This window comes from Harpia harpyja, chromosome 2 (genome assembly GCF_026419915.1).
Source record: "Harpia harpyja isolate bHarHar1 chromosome 2, bHarHar1 primary haplotype, whole genome shotgun sequence".
Classification (NCBI taxonomy): Eukaryota; Metazoa; Chordata; class Aves; order Accipitriformes; family Accipitridae; genus Harpia; species Harpia harpyja.
The window spans coordinates 75,503,339-75,525,785 of record NC_068941.1 but is presented as its reverse complement, the minus strand read 5'-3'; the positions used below and the strand labels follow the sequence as shown (position 1 = coordinate 75,525,785).

General features: G+C 40.1%; 1 protein-coding gene across 1 annotated transcript; it reads right to left on the bottom strand.

Moving 5' to 3' along the window:
* Positions 1-805: 805 nt before the first annotated feature.
* WDR1 (WD repeat domain 1) lies at positions 806-21,132 on the bottom strand. The gene is made up of 15 exons (XM_052780470.1): positions 20,835-21,132; positions 20,323-20,444; positions 16,412-16,502; positions 13,268-13,415; positions 11,632-11,812; positions 9,681-9,758; positions 8,864-8,944; positions 8,511-8,744; positions 7,577-7,664; positions 6,125-6,281; positions 5,371-5,458; positions 4,200-4,310; positions 3,553-3,723; positions 2,501-2,645; positions 806-2,197 (listed from the first exon to the last, which is right to left on the bottom strand). The coding sequence occupies exons 1-15, from the start codon at positions 20,848-20,850 to the stop codon at positions 2,088-2,090; spliced, it is 1,821 nt and encodes a 606-aa protein (XP_052636430.1). The 5' UTR covers positions 20,851-21,132; the 3' UTR covers positions 806-2,087.
* Positions 21,133-22,447: the final 1,315 nt, after the last annotated feature.

Sequence of the window (22,447 nt, the reverse complement as noted above, 5' to 3'; positions counted from 1 at the left end):
TGAAGCACGAGCACCCACTCCCACAGGCAGGCATTCAAACAAGTCTTCATACAGGGTTTCTAGCTAACAGGCATTCCACATGAGCAGTATTACAAGGTCTTCTGGGAATCAAAAAATACCTTGTCCTACACATCACCTTTTAGACATGGTGCACAAGCTCCAATGTGCAGGAAAGAATCCACTTGCAGTAGTAGGAGGCTTCAGAAAATTATGCCATCTCCCTCAAAAACCACATTTCAGTAGCAGGCCTATCTCTTACAAAAAGTAGGATTTGCCAGTTAATTCTGTTCTTTGTCCACAGACATCTACATAACTCCCCCCCCCTCTTTATCGTTACTTAAATGACAGGGATTCAACTACAACAGGAACCCACTGAGCAGATTCAATAGCAACTCTTCCAGATGAGACTTGGGGAACAATGGATGAATTGCACAGGGACTGGCACAACAAGCAATAGCAGAACAAGTTTTAAGAGCTAGATACTGAGAAATCTTGTTCATTTGGATTTTATGCCTAATTTCAAACATGCCCTTTTCCAAAACTTCTCTTGTCCTTGCATTGTTAATAAAGACATGCAAAATTGCTAATGGAAAGATGCAGTAAGCACAAAGAAACCATGATGCAAAATATTATGCTTAGATAAAACCTTTGTCAACTGTTCAAATGTATATGTTGGTTTGCATGCCAGAAGACATATGATCACCACTCCTAAAGATAAATCAACATTTTTCCTTTTAAAAAGATGTTTCACTAAGTCATTTTTGACAGGCAATTTTTTTCAGCAATTGAGCGATGGTCCACAGTATGAGAAGCAGCAAAAGCATTTTATTTGCTGTATAATTAGTGTCATTAGAAATATGATTGGTAAAAAAACAACACACAAGTCCACACAGAAAGGAAAGCTTAATAAAAACCAAAGAGCACTGGAGGGGTGGTGGTGGTGAAGACTTAGCAGAGAGAAGTTTTTTTAAAAAGTCTTCCAAAGTTCTGGACAGCAACAACTTCTTTTGGCCACTAGAGACGGTAACAGATCTTCCTACTACTTTGCATCAGAGTGTCCTCCTCCACCCTTGTTGGACTGCTAGCTTCAAATCGCTTAAATGTGTTGCAGAGCATGAGAAGGGAACTAAACACAAGATCATGATCTGTTCGCATTAGATAACGGCTTCCATGCAACTGATCTGCACATGCAAAGGCATAAAACTTACTCAGCAAACACTATCTTCTCAAGAATCACTTCAAGTCGTAACAATGCTTCACTTTAATTCCTGTATTTTTGAAAAGGTGGTAGAAGTACTGCATTTATTTAAACAATAACATGCTTCTCCTCCTTCAAACAGAAAATATCTTTTAATCTTTGAAACAGAATGATTTTTTCTCTGACATTGAAATGACCAGACTTTCTTAGTTCATGAAAGTAACAATGTGTTTCTGAAGCAAGAAGTTGCCACAACAATTTTTTGTAAACATTATACCCACAACAGTAAGTACATCAAAACTCCACACTTCCACCTTAAAATAAACCACAAAGCTTTGACATGAAATACATAAAAAGTTTATTATGTATGTACCCCATTTTGTTATCTGGAGGAGAAAATCTGAGGCAACAGTTTGGTGCAGTACAGAGAAGCAAAGCAATATACAGTAGCTGCACACAGCTTGATTGGTTTCAGATCACAACTAAATACTCTTACTATGACCGTTAGTACAGAAATGTTCTGTAATTAGAAAAAATGAGAAGTATTACTCTCATGCTGTACAGTCTCATGTTTCTTGGTTAGAAAAGAACAACTGATTGAGTTTGAATCTTTCATGCCTGAATCTTTCACACCAACTTGCTTGGCTGTTGCCTCTGGAATGTTCAGCACAAAGGTTAAGCTCCAGACATAATTTAAGTGCTCTTCATGTGCAAACTGTTACTGGCTAAAGCTTTCAAAGTACATTTAATTACAGATATGAACACCCTGTAAAGATATGAGGATATGATAGCAGACCCAGAGGCCAATACAGATTCTTTAAGAGAAATGCTATGTTCCACTGCAGTAGTTCTAGTCCCTGATTAGGTCCTTCCAAAGAGAGGGCTTATTTCAATTGTAGGAGATAGACCACTCTTTGACAGAAGCATCATGGGATGTTGTTACCAGAGTATGTTCATCCAACCACGCCAAGCTGCTTACATGATGTAGTCTGTGAGCATCTGTATGGCAGTGTGAAGTAATAGAAAAGAATTAGGAAGGCTAGGCTGACAAAATAACTTTAGCACATATTCCAAATGTGATTCTCAGCTGCTTTAAATACTAGTAGTGCATTTTAAGAGTGATTACAAAATAACGTAACAGAAGAGTTCTGGCTATTGTAGCTAAAAAGAGATTAACATAAAGGCTAAATTAGTTTGGGAACATTCAAAGCCTTCTTACTGTTAGTCCTAGAAAACGGGTACTGTGTTAGATTTCAAGAACTACTAGCAACTTTCAAAACAAAGATTCTGAAGGAGACATACCTGGTATCTTGACTCTGGTCTCTGGATCACTTACGGTCCAAACATATACCATCATGTCCATGCCTCCAGAAGCAAAGTGTTCATTGTCTGGTGACCAGGCAATACAAACAATTTTTGCGTGGTGTCCGTAAAAGACGTTATGTTCCTATTTGAAAGTTAGAAATACAGTGTTATTTCATTAGTTTAAGCTACTTCAGGACATCGCTGGCTTTTAATGTGTAGCATCACAACAAGCTACTGCAAGATTCCAGACAATGTACATCTCGGGTACAGATGAATGCCCTAAATAAACCAAATGTTGGCTTTATTTTATGCTATTGATTTAAACACTTATGCCAATACAATTCCAATCCTTTTGTAAAAAATGCTAAGAGTTTTTCTATGAAAACTGGATCTGTAAAGCGCATACACAACAAGTCACTTCTTGCTCAGAGGCTTTTAAAATAACCCTACGGATGTTTCTAAAAGCAAAATTCTTTCAATTTTTACTTACAAAATGAAACATTTTTGTGGAATGCCATCCTGCATTTTTTACTTCAGTGTGGTTTCAGTCAAAGCTTAATGACTTTACAGGCTGATACATAAATTGACTGCTCAGCTAAAAAGTGGAAATTGCCCATTTTCTGGTTCTTGGTTAAAAGCCACTAGATTGAAGGATAAAGCAAGATTCCCTGCCCTAAGGTATCCTGAATAAAGAACCTGCATACTTTGTAATCTTCTGTATTTAACTACTGCTCGCCTGTGGAAATCCAACCCCTCCCCCATTTATGTATGTTATTGGATGGGTTTGAGTGTTTTGCCAGTAGCCAACTTATGCTGTACATTTCCTCGCCTATTCTTATGATCTGGAGGCTTCACATAGTGTTGCTTTTCACAGCAGCCTAACTCAAAACACCAGGTAAACAGACAGTCACAAGAACACCAAATACACATCAATGATTTAACAATTAAGTCTCACTAGCTATACTGTATTTCACCACAACAGATTTAGACATGAGATGCCAGTCAATTTGTTTTTAAACAAACAAAACTCCTGATACAAGAATTCTTACCGCGTAGCCATCACTGACACTAAAGACAGTGACAACTTTGTTTGCATCACAGACTGCAAGAAAGGCACCATCGTGAGAATATGCCAGGTCAGTAACGGGACCTTTAGCTTCCAAAGACTTATCTTTTTTCAAAGAGGTTCCTTGGATTGAATACAAACGGACATTCCCATCCTGCAAATTAGTAGTGAAGAAAGGGGGAAAGTACAAAAATCACTTTACAATAGAAAGTGGAAGGCTTACTGAGTTTCTGGAACTTTTTCCATCAATTCTATCTGGTAGTGCTTATATTAAGAAATAGTTTAAAGAAGCTGTCATTTATGCTGGCTACAATCAACCAAGTCTAGAATATAGACCTCATTTCTAGAATTTGCCTACTTCAAGCATATGCTGGGTAAAAACAATTTGATTATTTAAAAAGAGCAAATAGAAGATAAAATAATGAAATAGACATTAGGTCACAATGGTGGGAGAACCTGCAGAAGAAAAGCCAGGCATACCAGCTACACATAGTTTACTTGTTACAATACTGCTGTTGCTACAAACTGCCACCTACTACTTCTCAACACAACACATCTACTATTGTTAAATGCTTCTGTTACTAGTTCCAATGTTCAAAAGTAGTACAGTTTTAGGAAGTGCAACCTTACCGCTCCTCCCACTGCTGCTGTACCTCCTCCAGGGTGAATGGCTACAGCTTCTGGTTCGTAGCCAAGGTCATCAATTGCAAAACATTTTTTCTTATCTTTCATCAAGACAATCTGTAAATAGAAAACCAGAAATTAAGACCCTTCTTCTAAGTGCCTAATACAAAACTATGACTAAGCCACATTGCTTAGTCACAAATACCGATCCACTCTGATTGCTCAGAAGTTTACTATATTCTGATCTTAAGGGAACAGTTTCATTCTTTAAAAAAAAAAAAAAAAAAAAAAAAAAAAAAAGCGTATGTGCAGTGACTGACTAATCTGCTGTACTGGAGTACTTATGTGCTCTAAATTAGGTAGTGCAGGGCACACTCTACTGCCTTCAGCTTCGCCTCATTTGGTTTGAACATGAAAAACATGGACAAAGCAGGAGTTTTAGGAATGCTTACTCCCTTCCTGGTTCACTCTTAAAGGAAAGGAGGCAAGACAAAATTAGTAACAAGTTAATACTGCAATGTTAAATTTTAAGGGCTATTTCCTATCCTGTTCTATACTATGGACAACTGGAATTATAACTCACATAGAAAACAGGTTTGGACGACACTACTGAAAGTCCCAAGCATAAAACCAGCATCCATACAGAAGGCATAAATCATTAGAAGTTAAGCATGCTTTGACACAAGATAGCCCTGGTACAATGTGTCTGGTTTTGCATGATCTGAATACTACTGGCAAGCAAGCTAGAGCTACCTATGCTGTACAACAGCATTAGTTAGCTGATTAGTTGGATTAGTTGCAAAAAAAAAAAAAAAAAAAAATTGCAGGAGCAAGACATCCTTTCCTCAAAATCACATCACTGAACACATCAGCCAAGAGCATGATTCAGACTGGTGTAGCCTTCCAGCAAAGCTGTACTGATAACAAATTCAGATGCATCCACACTAGGGACCATGTGAAATTTACATCTATACATAAAACTGTGAAATTGGTACAGGATGCAAAAAGACAAGCCTATCAAGCACCCTGCTTAATTATGTTCCCCATAGCTTTTATTAGGAAATTCTGCAGATGTGCAAGGTGATCCCACACTAAACAGGTTTGTCAGAAACTATCACGTTACCATACATGGCATTAACAGACCAATTGTGTTGATAATCCACAAGTTAACACTTACTTGTCCAATGCAGAGAACTACAGTATAACCACCAGGACCCACAGCTAAACATTTTGGTTGAACATCCATTTTCACAGCATCCTGGCCACTGGAGGAAGGCGTGCCACGGTGGAGAAGCAGGAAGGATAAAGCAGAAAAAAAATTATTCCATGCCTACCATTATTTAAAATTGCCTATTCAAATAATCACCCACTAATGATCAAGAACATGCATAATTTAGTTCTTTTAATAATCTGCAAAGTTTCCTTCTGTTTACTGTTTAAAGCATTAGTATCTTGATCAGGTAACACACCTTTGAAGTGAGTCAATGTTAGTACACTAGAGTAAATTTTTTTTAAACTAACTAGGTGATCTTAATACGATTCCTTAAAGTTTTTTGCTTCAATTGTGGTTTCCATGAAGAAACAGCTGTGTCCCACCCCTGCTACCCACAACTATTACCAATATTGCTGGGTATTTGTGAACCATAAAGCAGACACCCTTCCCACAGTCCCCTAACTAAGCCACCTGATACGAGGCAGATCTCTATCTAACCTGTGGAAGGGATGAGACAAATTGAAAAGTCTGGGATGCATTTCTTGTTATCACAGAAAAAAAGCAAAGTTGGTACAGCAATCATTTCTACAGTTTCCATGGTAACTTAAAACCTGAATAAATTGCAGCATAAAATTCTTTACCATATAAATCAACAAAACTCTTGCTGGGAAATAGTTAGGGCTGCAATACTACAATAAAAGGCAACATTTTAACTAACCTGTAGTCCCTCTTGCTAAGGTTGGTATAGCGCACAGTGTCATCCATACTGCAGGTGACCAGCTGATCCATTTCATCCACTGCCATTCTAGAAACCTGGTTTGTATGGCCTTTCCCAGAAAAGCCATCATTCTCTCCAGTTTCAGAATCCCAATAATGTGCATAGTAGAATTAAGGAACATTTGAAGATACTGGTGCAGTCAGTTACAGCAACACAAAAAGTTAAGTAATTGACAGAATAGCCAAGGTTAGAAGGCACCTCTTGAGACAGTTTAGTTCAACCCACTGCTCAAACCAGTGTCAGCTACAACAGGATGCCCATTACATTGGCTTTTGAGTATCTCTAGGGATGGAGACTACAAATTCCCTGGGCAACCTGTACCAGGGTTCAACCAACCTCACACCCTCAAAATATTTTTTAAATTAACCTCTGATGCTCTGTAATGAGCTAAATGACCTACTACAAACAGTAGCAAATACAGGAACAATTAGCATTAGGTCCAAGAATAGGAAATACTTTTTAAAGAATTACAGTTAAAAGTCCTGCAACATTGGCTTTCCCTGATTTTATATGTTAACATCAGTTTGAACTATTAACACTATACTACTGGTTTGTAAAGAAACAAGTCCTATATTTACAATGGTTTACGCCAATGTGACACCATTTTAATGCATCACGGCAGGCAGGGTGAAGGACTGCAGTTTTATATATAAGCTTCAGAATGCTAAAGAAAAGCCAACAGTCTTCTAACTGAACACATCCCCTTTAACGTGCCCTTTGGGAATGAGGCTGCATTACCAGTGTTTTGCTCCAAAAACCAACAGGACTGAAATAGAGTCTCAAAAGAAGAAGTACAAGTTCTCCTCAAGTAGTGAAAAAGCCTGAGAAAGACATTTGACATACCAAATAAAGAACCCAATCAACATGTCACAGAACTTCAAAAACACACCTTAATACAGGTGGGAAAAACACAACTATAAAGAGAAATGCATGTTAATGGGTCAGAGATAGGTCAACAAGAGTTTATCTTTCTTGTCCTGAACATCTGAAAAACAAGATACATGACTTCCAGCATATGCTAAGATCTACCTGTCTATTGCATGTAAGAGCAAGAGACAGCAATGCATATTTTGCACGTATGACAGAATACATGGAAAGTTACAAGAGGCTAATTTAGATATTTACTTGCTCCTCCATACTAACAATCTATCTACCACAAAGAAGTGACAATTGGAAATTAAGAACTGGCTTATATTTAGCAGGCAAGTATAAAGGCAACCAGTAAAATAGACAAGCAAGGGGAAAGCAAAATAAACTTCTTCAGACATAAAATATTCACTTGTGTCCAATAAACATAAGGTTTTGTCTTTGGCAAAGCTTTTTTTTTTTTCTCCTAATGAGCTCTCTCAGACTATAAGGCTACAAGAAATATCACTATCATTCAAAGGATATTAATATGACCATCATTACTTCCAGAGTAAATATAGGACTTTCCACCATTTTTATGCACTGTAAGACACTGAATTGATTTACTATGACCCTGTGAATGGGACACAAATAATAATTATTAATGGCAATTTTTCATCTTCACACATACATATATCAAACCCATTTAAGAAAAATTACATGTTACTCAGAAAATATTGTATTTTATTCAGAAGCATTAAAAGTCACCCAGAATACAAATCACTAATTAACAGCGCAGTTATTTAACTGTTGCAGCATTGCAATTTCCATGTACTACTCTTTGAAGAGAAGGGATAGGCGCCGTGAATACCCTTATTAGCCTGCTGGGCCAAAATACTTTCATGGCCTTTTCATCAACAAAGTTTGCTTTTCAGGCACTTTATGATTCAGGGAAGAGGACTAAATATGGTCATGTACCCACACCAACTGCCAGAATTATAGCAGCAATAGCAAGAATCTGGGACGTCTGTTTCTAGTTCATGTAAAAATGTAAGTTCCCGTGAGAGTGCTGTGTCAGCGAACTCTTTAAATCCTAAAATTAAAGCTCAATTGCACAGTAGCCCTAGTCACCTTGTTCACAATACACTAGCTCTGGCAGAATGAGACATCACCGGTAGTTTTCTATCTATGCTGTATTTCTTTTCTCATCTCAGGAATGCTTAAAAGCTGCTACGAAAGGTAAGTTGATAACCTTAATTGAAACCAAAATAAGTCTGTGTATTTGCACAAAGCACAGCATCACGCATGTAACATTTTAACTTCCTGATTCATGTGACTTGCAAGAGTCAGTCACACATAACTTGTCTGGCAATGCTAATTTAACAAAACCATGTTTTAATAGCTACTATTCCATCTAGACAACTTCAACCACTGAGTCCTTTATTGCTGAAACTGGTGCAACGACAGAAGTTTAACCTACCTTTATGACACGTAAAGGCTTATTTGGATTGTTCTTGTCCAAATAATTGATATAGCCAGACAGGGAGATAGTCAGTAAATGGTCTTTCTGCCACAAGCAACCCAGCTGCTGATCCAACACGTTTGATCCCATGTTAAAAGTACTGACAACAGAATTAGCACCAACATCCCAGATTTTAGCAGTTTTATCTCCAGAAGCAGAAAGCAACTGACTACTGTCAGGGCTCCAACTAATCTGTAAAAAACAAATGTCACCACAAGATGGTAAATGCATTTATTATTGCAAGAATTCATGGTCCATGAACTTGGCAATGAAATACTATGGACCATTTGCAAAAATGAAGTGATACTTACAGCATAAATACCTCCATCATGAGCTTTGCCTCCACCAAGAGCACACACTTTCTCTCCAGTCTTCCCATCGTAGACAAAAATCTTAAGGGAGCACACAGACATATAACTTAAAGGGGAAAGCAGTAACAGAAAAAAACCCCAAGAACTGAAACACTGTAACTTGCACTGCACAGATCGTTCTTTTGTTACATGGACTGCCTGCAGGTTTATCAAACACTAGATTTTTGAAGAGGCACAAGTATTCCTGCATTTAATATTTAAGACTATACAAATGAGATGACAATTGTAAATAGTCACAGTAAGCCCCTCTGTACATTGGATCCTGACATTTGAAATTCTGGAAGATGTTACATTTTGACTCCTGCTGTGATGGCAGCTGCTTAGCATTGCAGTCATGGGAATCTGCCTTCTTAGGAGGAGCCACCTATGGTAACAGTGTCATTGTCAAATCTGCCCTTATCAGTATGGAGTCCACATGGAGCTCTGGTGCTATCTATGAGTTCAGTATTTCAGCCAGACTTCTCAGTATCGTAACAAGGACATAGGTATTCCAAAAGTCTAATTTGCTCCTGCCAAAATAACCTGTAAGAGAAGTAATATGCTAGGGTGATGGAACGGGGAAAAAGGCTGAGTGAGAATAGTCTGGTTGACATCAGTTGTTACAGCTTTATAGGAGAATACTTAAAAGTTTAAGAAAGTCATTTCTTGGCATGAAAAAAAGCAACATGGATTTTACAATACTAAATCCTATTCCCAAAATGCACAAGAAAATATTCTCATACTAATATCACTACAAAAAGGGTTCCTTGTTTTTTACCTGGCCATCTGCACTAGCTGTAGCAAATCTGTTCCCATCAGGAGAAAACCTCACACAGTTCACAAACCGTGTATGGTCCTATAGGAAAAAAGTAAAAATCAGGACACAAAATGAGAACAGACCTTTTTACATAGAAGATAATCCAGTAACAATGAAGTTCCTGCATGCAAGCCATAAATTAGCTGCGTAAGAGATGCAGGCTGTAGAGAATTGCTACAGAGCAAGTCTAGCCTCCATCTGAAGAGGATCATGGGGATCAAGAACAGTCCAGGGAAGAAACTGTGACATCAATACTGATGTAGTTCAAACAACTCGGCACAACACCAGGTGAATGAGTACCCAGTTTCAGGGATAGGTAGGAAAACACCCTCAGCTGCAGCCTTCAAGCAAACATGGGATTCTTCACCTCTGGTCACTGAATTCTTCCGCAACGTTCTCCAGATTTTGACTCTTGCTTCATTGTGCAAGTAAGTTTTATGCATAGAAGAGTACTTCATCCTTCTTATCATATAAAATACAGGCATGAAGAACAGATTATTATTTTACTGGAATTCCATTTCTGGGACACTGCAAGTGGCAGCTCTGTGAAGTAACCCGGCAAGACTGATGTATGCTCCCCAAATAGACTATTTACAAGTAGGAGACTATTCAAACCATGCTAACTAGAAAACACACATTAAATAGGGAAGCACCACAACGAGGCCAAAGCTCCCACGCAAAGAGATTTGGGAGACTATTTTTAGTATTATAAAAGGCAGGTTCTAACCTACTTTCTTTAACTATAGATTTATTTTTTTTTCTGATGACACCTAAAGCTTTAATCTAAACCATGTAACAGCCTGTACCAGAATCCCATATATCAACTCAAATATCCCTTTAAAAGGAAGACTGCATCACATACCAGTCCAAACAGCACTGGTAAGCAATTCAGACTTCAGAGTTCCAAAAGAACAAGCTTAGCAAAATGTAAGTATCAACTTAAGTTCAGAAATATATTAGGCAACTACATCATTTCACTGGATTGCAGAGCTCAAAACAATTCCTTTTCTAGAACTGGAACGGCATCCTTACTAAAGTCAGTGTATGAAGACTACTCAAGGCACATACTTAAGAAAATATAAGGCCTACTACTGTGTTTTTAAAAATAAAATAAGAACTAAGCATTTTGAATTTGCTACTGCAATAACATCCAGTATCTCTGCAATAGTTTTTTTGAGGCAAGAGACATGTCTTCTGCCATCAGAAACAGCTGCACAAGCTTTTGACTTTTTATTTTCTTTGGCCTCAAGTAACAATGAATGTCTTAAATGTGGTAGTTCCAGGCTTTGTTTCATTCATGTAAGAGATTTTTAACTAGTAGAATAAGAAACAAAAAGTGAAAAGGAATGTAGAAACAGCAAACTGACTACAGAAGTTACATACCCATTCCTCACTGTAGAAAGCAGTTACGTTTTCAAACATCTACACTCATCCTTCCTAAGCTGCCCTGGGATTTCAGATTTGAGCACTCTTAAGAAGATTGGAAAATTCCATTCACACCACCACATTTCTTGAAGAGTATTAAGAAATTCTACACGTCTGCACTGGGAAGCAGAGCTCAGAAAGCAGCAATAGGGCCAATGAAACATCCTACTTAAGTTATGAAAGAGGATGAAAAGCCATAAAACCCCCCCAAAAACTCCCCCCCCCAACCCCCTCCCAAAAGTGCTTCAGGTTTTCTTCTTAACCAATCATTTATTTAAGTTTTTTTGGCCTGAGACAAGCCTTCAGTTATACTCATACATGGGTTTAAGAAAGCCACTTGACATCAACTATGCCTCAAAAGGGGGAGCTAAGAACTTTTGTTATAACAGCTAGTTGCAACAAGAACTGCAGAACTGCAAGCTTGTTGGAAAGCTTTTAGTCAACTTGCTGCACAGTTTAACAGAGCCACATCTAAACTTAAACTCACACTTATTGTAAACTTGAACTTGAATGGCGGTCCCTCAAAGAAAGCGGCACAATTGTCATCACTGCCAGTTGCCAGACGATATGGTCTTGTTTGTTTAAAGTCCACGCTATTGATCACTTTGTTGTGCCCAGTAATCTCGCCAACAGAAGAACCGCTATCCCACAGGAACACTGCTCCGAATCTAGTTAGAAAAGCACACAAAACTACAATTCATAAAAGTTACATGTAGATTAACTCCTTGAGCATCTGCAAACAGCAGATCTGAGTGCACTCAAAGAAAAGAAATTAGGTCATCTCATTAATCTCACACAAGCGCATCATAGTTCCCTGAAGGATATTTGAGATCTTGCTGGAGAGAGAATCTAATCTTCAGTAGGAGACATTTGCTGAAGGGGACAGACAAGCAAGGTTTATGTATAAAGCTTCTAAAATTCAGAGATCCAAAAGATATTCTTCAGTAAGTCTGTCGGTTTATAAAAGAAAGCAGTTAAGTTATTAGTCACTATTTATTTATTACTAGTCACTACACAGAATGCAGAAAGCTAGGATAACAATGACATCTGATCATTTATCTGATTATTTAGCCTAGACTGGATACAATCACTTTTACAACTATTATTACTTGAAGTTCTAAGGAAGACGACTTGTAACAGCATTTTTGTCACCTCTAACTTTAAATCACCTTAAAAAAAAAATCAGTATAATCAATACAGTGCCATTAAACTGCCAGGGCATCACTATTAAAATGGGTTCTATAGAATCACTTCAGCAAAATTCTAGATTGAAAGTACATCCACCTAACAGGAAACTGGCAGACTTTTTGAAGTAGGAGAGCAAATTTACATAGTATCTACCCAGGGGCAGATGGGGGTGGAGGGAGGAATGGAGGACAAAGAATCTCTCTCAAATATCAGGACACAGTACATGATGGTGATTAAAAAATGGTGCAGGGGGTCAGGGAACAGGACCACACCATGTTTTTCATACCTTTAGGTGTAAGCCTACCTGGTCTGGACTCTGCCTTAAAGATCTGTCAGTCTTTAAACATTAAAGGATGGGCACAAACCTGACGCTAATGGGCACCTCATTTAGTCAGACAAGGACAACTGGTTATGATTTTATCTTAATTACCATAATAAGGCCTAAAAATATGGGCATGTTGCTGAGGGAGAAAATTCAGATACACTTTTTTCTTTATTTTTTTACTCTTATTCAATCACATCCTCTCAATTTGGGAAGGGTGAAAGAAGAGGAAGAGAATTGTCTTGTGGTTCTGCCTTCCTACTCTATCATAATTAGGAAAAAAAAAATCCACCAAAAGGCATACTGAACAGCTATCATTGAATGTAATACCCACCTCTAAAAAACAAACAAGACCGACACAATTTTAAACTGAGCAATTCTAACAGAACCGTATTTTCCAAGTAGTTTTACAGCTGTCAAATACTGCATAAAGAATTCTGCTGCAGAACAGCACAACTTGAAGTCTAAACAGGGAACAAGCCATGATTTTCTTCCCTTGAAGAATTAAAAGCTTTCTGCGAAGAACCTGCTTTGTTAGAATACAGAGGTTTACAGTATATGTATGTGTGTATATATATATATATACACACACACGCACAAAAGAATTACTCACTTTTCCCTTCCTTCTCCAACCACAGCAATTCTCTTGCTGTCTTCAGTCCAGGCAAGATCCTTTATTTTTCCTGCAAACGGCTGATACTCATACTTCAGTAGGTGTTCCTTCTGGGTAGTATCCCAGATTCTCAGCTTTCCAGAGACATCTGCCATAATAAAATAGAATATAACTATTGTTGTTCCAGCATGACTCAGTCACATGATTCAGCAATCTGCCAGGATACAGATTTTCAGCTACACTGAACACTTGTACCACGGACCTATTATCTTACCCTATTACAATTACTACAGATCACTTGATTTAAGAATGCTGAAGACTACATCTGTTTCACCGAATCATGTTTTTAACCTGATATCAAGGTTCAAGACATGCAGCAATAAATACAACACACGGAGCCAACTTTTGCAAACAGACGTGAAAAAATTGCACAGTAAGAGGGTAGGAACTCTGATGTTATCAGCCAGTACGTGTTAAGTATCTGTGTTACACGCAAAAAAACCCCAACTCCAAACCAGCCCCACCTCCCCAGCAGCTACAAGATAGCTTACCCACACTTCATTGGGAAGTAAGCCAACCTACGTCTACAATAAGAGAGCAATCTGGTGGACAGTGGCTGATACACTAAAATTCATACCTCAGCTTTTTTGGCCTTCAAAGCAAACCCATTTTGCATACAAATACCAAGTGTATGTAAACATACAAAGAGATTTCTGCCCATAGAACTCGATTCATGTACACTCATCAGCATACTTTTTCTATACAGAAGCATGTACACACTTAATGTTGCATATGGATACCTGCACTATCTGGATTACTGCAAAGGAATCCAACAGAATATTCAAAAATGGTAACATCACAAGCAGCAGACATAGCACAGGTCATAATAATTTAAGACTTAATATAATGAAAGCTTCTTTGGTCACTGTCTCCTCTCAGTATTACACAGCCCTAGAGCTTGCTTCTATTCAGAGCAATTACTGTGGTGCCGCACTGTAACCAGAGGAATTGTTCTATACACAGACATGTTTACGTATCTCTAATGAAACCCACAGAGCAAATTCTGTCTATGGGACCCTTCATAAAAGCCACTGTTTTAGAATAAACCACGTGCTAAAATATGTACCTTTCACCTCAGCAGAACACTTGTGAGTTCTGTTCACTGTTTATCGGTGCATCTTTACAGTTCAATTTAAACATACAGCAACCCTGTATCTTTGGGACCTGATCATGGACTCATCTTCTCCACTTCTGCTAAAAGGACAGATGCAGAGTCCTCCACTTTACATATAGAATTTGTTATTAAAGCAGAATTTTAATGTGGACTTCAAAATCTAATTGTTTGCTCTATCTATTAATAGACAGGACACATATAGCTTTAACTTCATGGTATCTCCCATTACTATATCTATTATGACTGCAGTAAGAGAAATTACCATAAAAGCCACAAAGCATATTGCCAAAGGTCTGCCTCATCAAGCACATGAAGTATTAATGCAGGTTGCATGGCTAATGCAAATTTATAGATAGAGAAATGAATCTTACATGTTATACTTAGAAACAGCTTAAACAGCCTGATACTATCTTCAGACCCCATGCTCAGCAGTATCACAGAACTATTTATAAATGACAGAGAAGACTTTTGAAAGAGAAATATTGCAGCTTAAACTCATTTACTTGGGTATGACAGACAACTTCTGAAAAAGAGTCAACTGAATACTCCACCCCTAGGAACAAGGAGCTTCCTTAAGCTGATCACTAATGAAAAACTTCTTCACAGATCAGGCTATGTATATATTACTGTTCTTTTACAGAGGACTGAAAATCTACAAGGCTACAAGAACAAAATAGATGGTTATTCTGAGGATTAGGTACAGCACAAACCTAGAGCACCAAGTCTGTAAAATAAAGAATGTAAACTGGATTTTAAGAAGGTATTCAATTTGACATATGGTCCACACACAAGACTGAGCCAAGAAAATCCTGGCTCTGCTTCCTTTTGGGGCGGGGGGGGGAAGCTATGCTATCAGTGTTCTTAAAGCTTCCCCAGTACTCAAAAGACACATATTCTAATACAGCTTTCTGATATGCAGGAAGCCAAGAAGAAAAGAACATTTTTCATTTTAAAAATATTGTTCCCTTCAAATTGCTGAGAAATTCCCATTCTACTAAGACCTGTGCATGACTCTGGACTCCCTAAGAAGCTCATATTCAGAATGTTTTATTTTCAGATATATTACTTAGAAAGTATTTCTGTATTTGGGCACATTACTTGCTTCTAAAACATTTCTAATTGACAATGACTAGCAGATTTAAAAAAAAAAATCCATAGATTAACTGCAATGATTTTTAAGAAATGCAAGTTATAGTATTGTATTTATCAATATTCTTCAACTGCATACCAGTCGTCCTGAAAAAAGATCAATTATTTGAAGCAAGCTTCTATGAAAAAGGGTTTGTTTAGTTCTTTGTAAGTAATCAAAAACTCTAACCATTTCCACTAACAATCCAGGAAATTCATGCTGTAGAAATTCATGTTACTCATTCTTAGACTACTGATTCACATACATTACACAGAAACTGAGAATCAGCCTCTTTCCCTACTAACTTACCAAAGAAAGCTCTTTTAGTTCAGGTTACAAATGTAAGAAAGATCATGCCAAGCCTTGCCAAGTTTGGTCAGGAAGAAAGGAGGAGGGAAAAGAAAGGAGTATACACTCTTCTAGAATCCCTCCCCTGCCCCCAAAGTATGGAAGTTAATTAACAAACAGAAACAATAGTCCTGTATTTCAGAAATAACTTTTCATTCTGCTGCATGTACACAAGTCATGCATTACACTAAGATTTGTTTTCTTTAACACTTCAGATTAAGTATTTAAAGTTAGTTTTCAGGTTCTTTTTGATTTAAATAACAAATTTTAAAAACACCAAGCACTTCATTGAACTCTCTGCTTTAGAAAGAGGTTAGAAGAACAACTACAGAAATTGTTCCTCCCTCAGGCATGTACACGTAATTCCACTGAAGCATGTCACATTGACTATGTATATTCTGTACATAAATGCGAAGCGTTACTACTCTTTTGCATCAAGCACTTTAACAGCTCTGTCCACATATCTCATGCAGCATGCGCATTGATACTTTACCTCCAGATGCTATGTAGAATCCACTGGGAGCATACTTGGCAACTACAACCTGATGGGCATGCTCAGTGTAGATGTCAGCAATTGAAGGATTCTAGTTTAAAGGAAAAAAGTTAGTAAGTTGTATTTCATGGTTTTCAAAGGAGTATAAAATCAGACATTCACAGACAAAATTCAGAACTTCTCCTCACAATCCTTCTCTCACACCCTTCCTTCAGCTTAAATTGAACTGCTGTCTAAAACTGAGAAGTGCAGTACACATTGCAGAACACTGCTGTCCAGTACAACTAAAACAACACACTAATTTCTAACAACTGAAACAAAGTATTTCCTCTAACAGCCAGAACTGCTGTGACCCCTTCCTCTCCAATACCTCCAACACATCCAAAAATTGTGTAGTTGAACATGAAAATTAAGCATACGGTTAACCATATTGCATGGCCGTTAATCATCACCACATACTCAAGATCACTCAGTAACCAATGAGGTGCGCAAGGCTTGCTCTTTCTTGCTGATTGCAATCTGGTTAAAAAGCTAGTAGACCAGCACAGGAAAAGACATTTTCCCTAGTATCAAGAGCTGTACTGGAATTCTGAAAGAAATCTGCTGCCACTCCATCACAATTTTATCTCTTCAATCTTAAACATGTTTTCAGATGTTTCAGGTTGGACAATAAAACTGACTCAATGTCAGCAGATCAATAATATCACACTACAGAAGTGCCACACAAATCATTAAAGGATGACATTAAGGCAACATCTACTCTCAGATTAACTGTATAAAAAAGCCATTCTGCATATCTTCCAAATATAGTGCATATATGCTACAACGGTAATATGCTACTCCTTAGAAAAATTTCTCTACCAGGTAACAGGTATCTTCCAGCTCCAGAAACTTGACTTATATCATCAAAACAAAAATCCATTTTAACTGCTATAATTAATACAGATTTATTCAACCAAACCAGAAAGCCACCTGATGTTATGGTATGACTCAGCCATCCAATCAGGAAAAACTATAACACCCGCGCTGTGTTAGAAAGCGGACAGCCTCCTGCTTTCAGGAGTTCTTGCTGCTGCAGTACTGTTACATCTCAGGAGACAGAATACAGCTTACTCATGCAAGAAGCAGCTCTTCTTCACTCCTGCTTTTATACATTGCTTGAGTGTGTTATAGCCCTGCTGAAGTCACAATCATCTGCATTTACACCATACATGTCACTCTCCATTTTGTGCGCAACTGGATTTAGCTAAGCAAGACAAGATAATGTTTTCCCCATGCTACAGCTGCATCACCTAAAAGTTCAGGAAGCTCAAAAACCCACACGATTCATTAGTAATGGCATACATTAGTAGTTGCTATTTTACAGCAAAAATCCCAAAGAGTCCAGGAAGCTAAGATGATGAGAGACTGGACTTAACAGACTGACTTAAGGTGTTAAATGAAAGATAGACTCCCAAATTTAAGATACAGTAAATAGATTCAGGAAACCAGGTAATAAGTTAGAGCTGCTAACTTAAATGCTGTTTATTTGATAACATTATTTCTGTAAAGTCAGTTTTTTAACTTGTATATCTTTCGTATCCAAACTCCAGACCACCCCACTTCTAAAGAGATTTTAGGATAAGATTATATTGTTAGCTGGGACAAATGCAGTACCTAACAGATTCAACAAGAAGAGTGAGCTTATGTGGCTTATTTCGAATGCTGAAACCAGAGCCACATATGAAAGCGAGCGGTTGAAGTTCCAAGCTTCAAAGTAGGCTTAGACCAATGAAGACAATAAAATATTAATGAGGTATGACACCTTACAAATATCACTAGTCCTTCTGACTTCACAGTGCTTTTCCAGCACTATTCCAGGACTTTTTCCTTGTTAAAGGAAGTCTCTGGCTCATGCTCAAAGATCAAGCATTAACCCTGAACACTATATTCATCACCACTGATCTGGTAATACTAGATAAATTCTGACTTAGGAGACAGGTGATTACTGCATTTTGATGACCTGTTTTTTTAATTAGAGCACAACCATCCCATTGGAAAACTGTTCACACAAGGATTTACACACCGACCTCCCAGCATTTCATTTGCTTGTTGCAAACTACTATACAGGCTTCTGTATCATTCAGAGAAGGCATGGCTCTCAAATAAGAGCGAACACGCTTCCACGTCAGGTCACGAACAAACTGCAACATTCTCCAACACAAAAGCCATAGCACAGGTTTTGGTCAGTTTTTGTGTTACTGCTACAATACATTCTGTAGTTGCCTGCAGAGTGTCACCTGTCAATTATTAACAGTAGCAGGCTCTCCTCACCAGTTAGGTAAGTTTGAATACCAGTGTGAATTACACCATAAAACTGAAAGATTTATGACTTCCATTCTCAACTTCCCTTGAGAGTTTAAACAGTCTAAATTTGAATTCCCACAATCCCACCTTGCCTGTGCTCAGATCATACCATGCACTCTACGTTCTGGCTCATGCTGGGACTGACATTTGCACTGGGCAAACCTTCAGTGAGCTGATTCAGGAAGATAAAAGCAAATTGTTTTCTTCCAATTTAACCCCCAAAATAGGGTCAGACAAGCACTAATGACAGTGCAAGGGAGGAGGTCACAATCCATAACTTGGGCAAAAACTGTAACGTAAGCAGAGTGGCTTTTCTCTCTTCTCTCATCATACTGTGTGCCACTACAGCGTTTAACTGGGGCTTCTGGTTTCAAAAAATGGAACTTTTCTTGATACCAAGAGTGAAACACTATTACAACAACATTATACTGAGACATTGAAACCAGAGTGCGAGCTTATTTTTGTTTTGAAGTGGATGAATTTAAACTGATTATCAAACAAGAAATTTGCAAAGAAATAAGTTATTAGTAGCATTTCTGTATTATGGCATGACAACGAAGAAATGTCTGAATATAGTGGGGGTGATGAGATAAATCAGGAAAATAGCTCAAGAAGTCAATTTACAGAGGTGATTTACAGAAGCAGACATAAACAAATCCATTGTTGTGGAGACCTAAAAATTCCAGAGAGGTATGCCCTGCCCCTCTGCAGCCCTCCCCACTCCAGGCCAAATCTGCAGAAAAAGAGGAAAGTAAATCTAGGGGAGAATTTGATTTTCTAAAGAACAAGCATTTACTTTGGAGAAAAGTATTTTTTGAGAACTAATAGCAAGACAATAGCCTAGACATGTAATGCTTCCTCCATAGTTCTCAAAGGGATGCCATCTTTGAAAAGAAATCATTTAAATAACTCGCTTAACATTTCTCCAGTTACCACCAGAGAAGAAAAAAATCCCCAAGCCTCCACATCACAGAAAACATTTACTGGGGCATTCTAACTATTTAATCGATGAGAAAAGTTCCCCGTGACCAGGGCTGAGAACTCAACATGCAGACAGCTTGCCACAGAGTCAAGCAACTGTTTTGATTCCTGGAGGGGGGGGGGGGGCGGGGCTAGAAAAGAGAGAAGCTAGGCACTAATGCATTTAAAGATAGGGGTTTGCAAGTATTTGCATGCTTCTCTTCCAAGCTGAAGGCCCAATACAGCAAACAGGAAAGGGTTCATTTATTAAGCAAACACTCAACTTCATAATGGTGATACTTAAGAAGATAAACAGGGCCAACCAGAACATACCAGTCTCTTGCCTGTAAACCCTATGCAAAGAGAGGGAGAGACCTGCACGTTTTACTGAGACTTTCTACAGGTTTTTACAGTCGCTGCCCATGGTTTTATGCCTGAGTCATGCACCCTGCTTATTCCCCCACTGCTGATCACAGATCTGTGACCTCAATGGAAATTACTAAGTGTGAATGAAGCACAGGCTATTAAAGGAGAGGGGCTGGGAAACAAAATGAAACTTAGCAAAAGCTCTATGCTACGAAACAAAATAAATTAGGATACATTACATCAACATTTCTGATGACGACACATTTTCCATTGGTATAAAGAAAATTGTTGCCCTTAGGATCACCTCCGATAATTTTGGAAACGCCTCGTTCCACCTGCGGGAGGCTGGCGAACACTTTTTCTACGGGAAGAGGAGATCGGGAAGGGGGAAAAAAATGAATAAAATAAATAAAGAAGAAAAAAGACGACGTTTTTTATTTCTGCCCATTACCGGACGCCAGCCGAGCAGCAGAACGCCCTGCCGGCAGGCGCGGTCACTTGTTGCTGTCAGCAGGCTGCGAGGAACCGCCGGCTCCGCGCCCGCCTCGGGGGCGGCGGACGGCCGCCGGGCGGTCCCCCAGCCAGCGGCGCTCCCCCAGCCAGCGGCGCTCCCCCAGCCAGCGGCGCTCCCCCAGCCAGCGGCGCTCCCCCAGCCAGCGGGGCTCGCCGCCGCCCCCCGATCCCCCCTCCCCAGACCGGCACCCCGCCGCACCCCCCCACCCCGCTCCGCCTCGCCTCGCCGGGGGCTTACTGATCTCGTACGGCATCTTCGCCCACTTGTTACTGCGGCGGGCGGTGGCGCTGGGAAGGAAGGGCTGGGAAGGAAGGGCGGCGAGCGCAGCGCAGCCCCGCGCAGCGCAGGCGGACCGGCCTCTCGCTCTCCCGCCGCCGCCGCCTCAGCCCCGCGGCGCCCAGCGGCACGAACCAGGAAGCGCCCGCGCGGCCCGCCGCTCTCCCCTGCCTTTGACCATATATAGTCAACTCTGCTCGCGCCGCGCCGCTCCCCGCCAAGCCCGCGCCCCGCTCCCTCCCCCGGAAATGCCGTCGGCTCGGACGGGCCCGGCGGGGGGCTGCGCTGGGGCGGCCGCAGGAGCCGGCCCCGCCCCGGCAGGGAGCTGCGCGGCAGGCCGCGGCGGGCGCCACACGGCGGCTCCGCCCGGCCTCGGGGTGGGCGCCGCCGCCGCCGGGCGGGCTGCGCATGCGCCGGCCCCCTCCCCCGCCCTGCGTCTCCTCGGGGCGTGCGCGGGGCTGGCGCATGCGCGGTAGCGGCGGTGAAGGCGCCGTGGCCGGGGGCGGCTGCCGTTGGGGGCGGCTGCCGTTGGGGACCGGGTGAGGGGAGGGGATCCGCGCCGATCCCGAGAGAAGGGGGAGTGCGGGGAGAGAGGCATAAGAGAGGCTAAGCATAGCTGCTGTGGGGAGCTTGTCCGGGTGGTAGCTGTTGGGACACCGGGCGTGTGCCTCAGGTTGCCGAGAGGACAGACCTTTGGTTTTTGCTTGGGAATCGTCATACTTGTTAGTAGGGCTTGAGTCCGCTGTAGTCACCTCCTGCAGCAGAGGCTGTGCGGGTCTCCTGGTCCTTGATTTCCTCCTGCTACAGAAGCGTTGAGAAGGCACTCTGTCCACAGCCAGCATTGCCTTGAAGATCGGTCTTAACCTCATCCCTTAAGCATTTATGACTGTAATTATTAATGTCTGGGGCATATTCCCATAGTTTTATGCCATTCAACTCCAGATACTGCTGAGGTGCTTTACAAACTGCAGATTTATCTCAGGAGTTGTCCCCTGAGGCCAAGTTGGATGTCCGCTTAAATGAATGTGGACAGCAAGCTGTAAGGAGAACCACACGCTAACCTTCACGTCTCCCATACAATTTTCAATAAATTGTATTTTTCTCTCCTTCCAATGCTATTAATGTGAATCATGAGAATACCATCAGTTCTGCATGATACAGCAAGGCAAAGCATTTATATCTGCTTGGCAGAAACTCCTGAAATGGGTGCTGGTCTATGCTTTTTTCCCTTTAACTTCCTTCATTCGTAAAGTGGGTTTTTTCATATCAAGTGGGGAAAAAAGCATCAGGATAGATGGGTACGAGGGACTGCCTTGCACAGCATGTGAATATAATATATGGTAACAGCAATGCTCTTAGTGTGTTCTTGGCCAACTGACCTGTATACCAGGCATGGGGAAGCCCTTTGGGATTCTCCTTTGGGGGCTGGGAGAACGGGTGGGGGGAAAGAAAAAAAGAAATAAAGCTTTGGATTCTCAAATGCAGAAAGAATCAGCATTGTGGTACAGGGGTATAGAGGCTTTCATGCAGACAGGTATAGGCATTTCAGGATGAAAGGATGCTGAAATTTCCCA